Source organism: Dysidea avara, chromosome 9 (assembly GCF_963678975.1).
Source record: "Dysidea avara chromosome 9, odDysAvar1.4, whole genome shotgun sequence".
Taxonomy (NCBI): Eukaryota; Metazoa; Porifera; class Demospongiae; order Dictyoceratida; family Dysideidae; genus Dysidea; species Dysidea avara.
Window position 1 is genome coordinate 33930788 of NC_089280.1, and position 2229 is coordinate 33933016.

The 2229-nt window shown below is 48.2% G+C and overlaps 1 protein-coding gene across 1 annotated transcript; it reads left to right on the forward strand.

Moving 5' to 3' along the window:
• The first annotated feature begins 577 nt into the window (after positions 1–577).
• LOC136267694 (uncharacterized) lies at positions 578–1837 on the forward strand. Its single transcript, XM_066062843.1, has one exon. It carries the CDS (start codon positions 578–580, stop codon positions 1835–1837), a length of 1260 nt encoding a protein of 419 aa, XP_065918915.1.
• The last annotated feature ends 392 nt before the right edge of the window (positions 1838–2229 follow it).

Below are 2229 nucleotides of genomic sequence, written 5' to 3' on the forward strand. Positions count from 1 at the left end.
CTGAGGGAGAAAGGGGCAGTTTACCCAGTACAGCAGTCAGAAGCTCACATAATCAGTCCGATCTTTGTTGTCCCCAAAAGCGGCGGAGGTTGGAGACTAATTATAGACCTGAGATACCTGAACTCCCATATAGTACCGCCTCACTTCAAGATGGAGGGTCTGTACATGCTGCCAAGCATCATCAGTCAGGGGTGGTTCATGGTGAAATTGGATCTAAAGGATGTACTTAACCATCCCTGTGGCCCAAGAATCTTGGAACCTTCTAACCTTCCAAGCAGGTCCACCACACAACTTGATGCAGTTCCAATGCCTCCCATTCGGGCTTTGTACCGCACCATTCACCTTTTCAAAAGTTACAAAGCCTGCAACCCAGTTCCTACGTCAGTTAGGCATACACCTAATTATTTATCTAGAAGAATTGTTACTGGCAGCCCCTACCAAAGATCAGCTATTGGTGGACCTTTCAACAGCCATATGGTTGCTTAGCAGTCTGGGGTTCCTAATAAATATCCCAAAGTCCATCACAGCCCCCACCTGTCATCTGGAGTTTTTGGGGTTCATAGTGGACACAGACAACATGGTAATTTCTCTCCCAGCACACAAGTTGTACTGTATCCAGAAGGAAGCATCTCATCTTCTTTCTCTGGAAAGAATTCCAATGAGGACTCTGGCTTGCTTCATTGGGACACTGGTAGCAACCAAACCAGCTGTATGGACAGGCCCTCTCCATTATCGTGCCTTACAAAATATGAAGATTCGGTCACTTTGCCAACACCCTCACTACCAGGGTTCTGTGAGCCTGTCGAAGGAGGCACGGGTAGACTTTCAGTGGTGGTGCTCGGAGCTGCCTTCCCACTGCTCAGCCCCAATATGGAAACCAGAGGCCTCAACAGTGATTGAGTCAGATGCCTCCAAGTTGAGCTGGAGGGCAGTCTGCCAAGCGGTACCAACTGGTGGCAGGTGGATGTTAGAGGATACCAAGTTCCACATCAATTATTTGGAGCTCAAAGCAATGTTTCTGGCCTTGCAGTCCTATCTGAAGGACAAAACCGATATAGCAGTACTGATCAGGTCAGACAATCGCACTGCAATAGCTTATTTGAACAAGCTTGGCAGTCCGTTGAGATCGCAACTGTGTCAGTTGGCCCTGGAGATTTGGGAGTGGTGCCTCCTACATCAGATTACACCACATGCAGAGTATCTGGCAGGGAAGGACAATGTCTTGGCAGACTGGGAGTCTCGCCACCACGACAGCAGCGATTGGCAACTCCTGCCATTAGTGTTCGATGCTGTCCATCTTCTCCTTGGTCCTTTTACAATAGACCTATTTGCGAGCAGAACGAATGCTCAGCTGCCAGATTACTGCAGCTGGAGACCAGACCCACAGGCAAGAGTGGTAGATGCCTTTTCAACATCTTGGTCGCAAGACCAGCCTTATCTCTTCCCTCCCTTCAACTTGATTGGCAGAGCACTGTCGAAGATTTGCTTGGAAGAGGTAGACTATGCTTGTCTAATAGCCCCAACTTGGCCAGCTCAAGTGTGGTACTCCCAGGTATTGAGAATGTTAGTGAGAAATCCCATTCTACTCCCCGTGGAACAGGAGTTGCTCCCGAGTCCAGATCTGAAGCCCCATCCTCTAATCCAGGAGAATCGGATGTCTTTAGCCGCATGGCCTGTCTCAGGCAAGCTTTCTCAACACAAGGATTTTCTGAAAGAGTTACAGAACTGCTCCTGCACTCCTGGAGATCTAACACCCATGCAGCATACAATTCAGCCTGGTCTAAGTGGTGTGACTGGTGTGCTGGAAGGCACATTAATCCACTTTCAGCATCTTTAGGAAATGTGCTAGAGTTCCTTGCAGACCAATTTGATTTAGGCTTACAATATCGTTCACTAATACATTATGCTCTGCAATCTCAACTTCCCACCCACAATTAGATAACATTAATGTGGGAAGCCATCCTTTAGTGTCTAGGTTACTAAAGGGCATGTTCAATGCCAGGCCACCAGCTCCTCGCCTTAGTGTGTCATAGGATGTAGCTGTAGTCGTTGAATACTTTAGAAGCTGCCCTTCAGAAGGCCTCTCAACTCTGGAGCTGGGCAGGAAGGTGGCAATGTTAATGGCACTAGCTAATGCAAGCAGGTGTTCAGACCTAGCAGCCCTGGACAGGGATCATTTGAGATGGACACCCACTGGGGCCCAATTTACAGTAGTTTGGTTGACTAAGA

What these genes read in the sequence shown, in the direction of transcription:
- LOC136267694 (XM_066062843.1), top strand. Translation starts at nt 578, where the DNA reads ATGGTAATTTCTCTCCCAGCACACAAGTTGTACTGTATCCAGAAGGAA.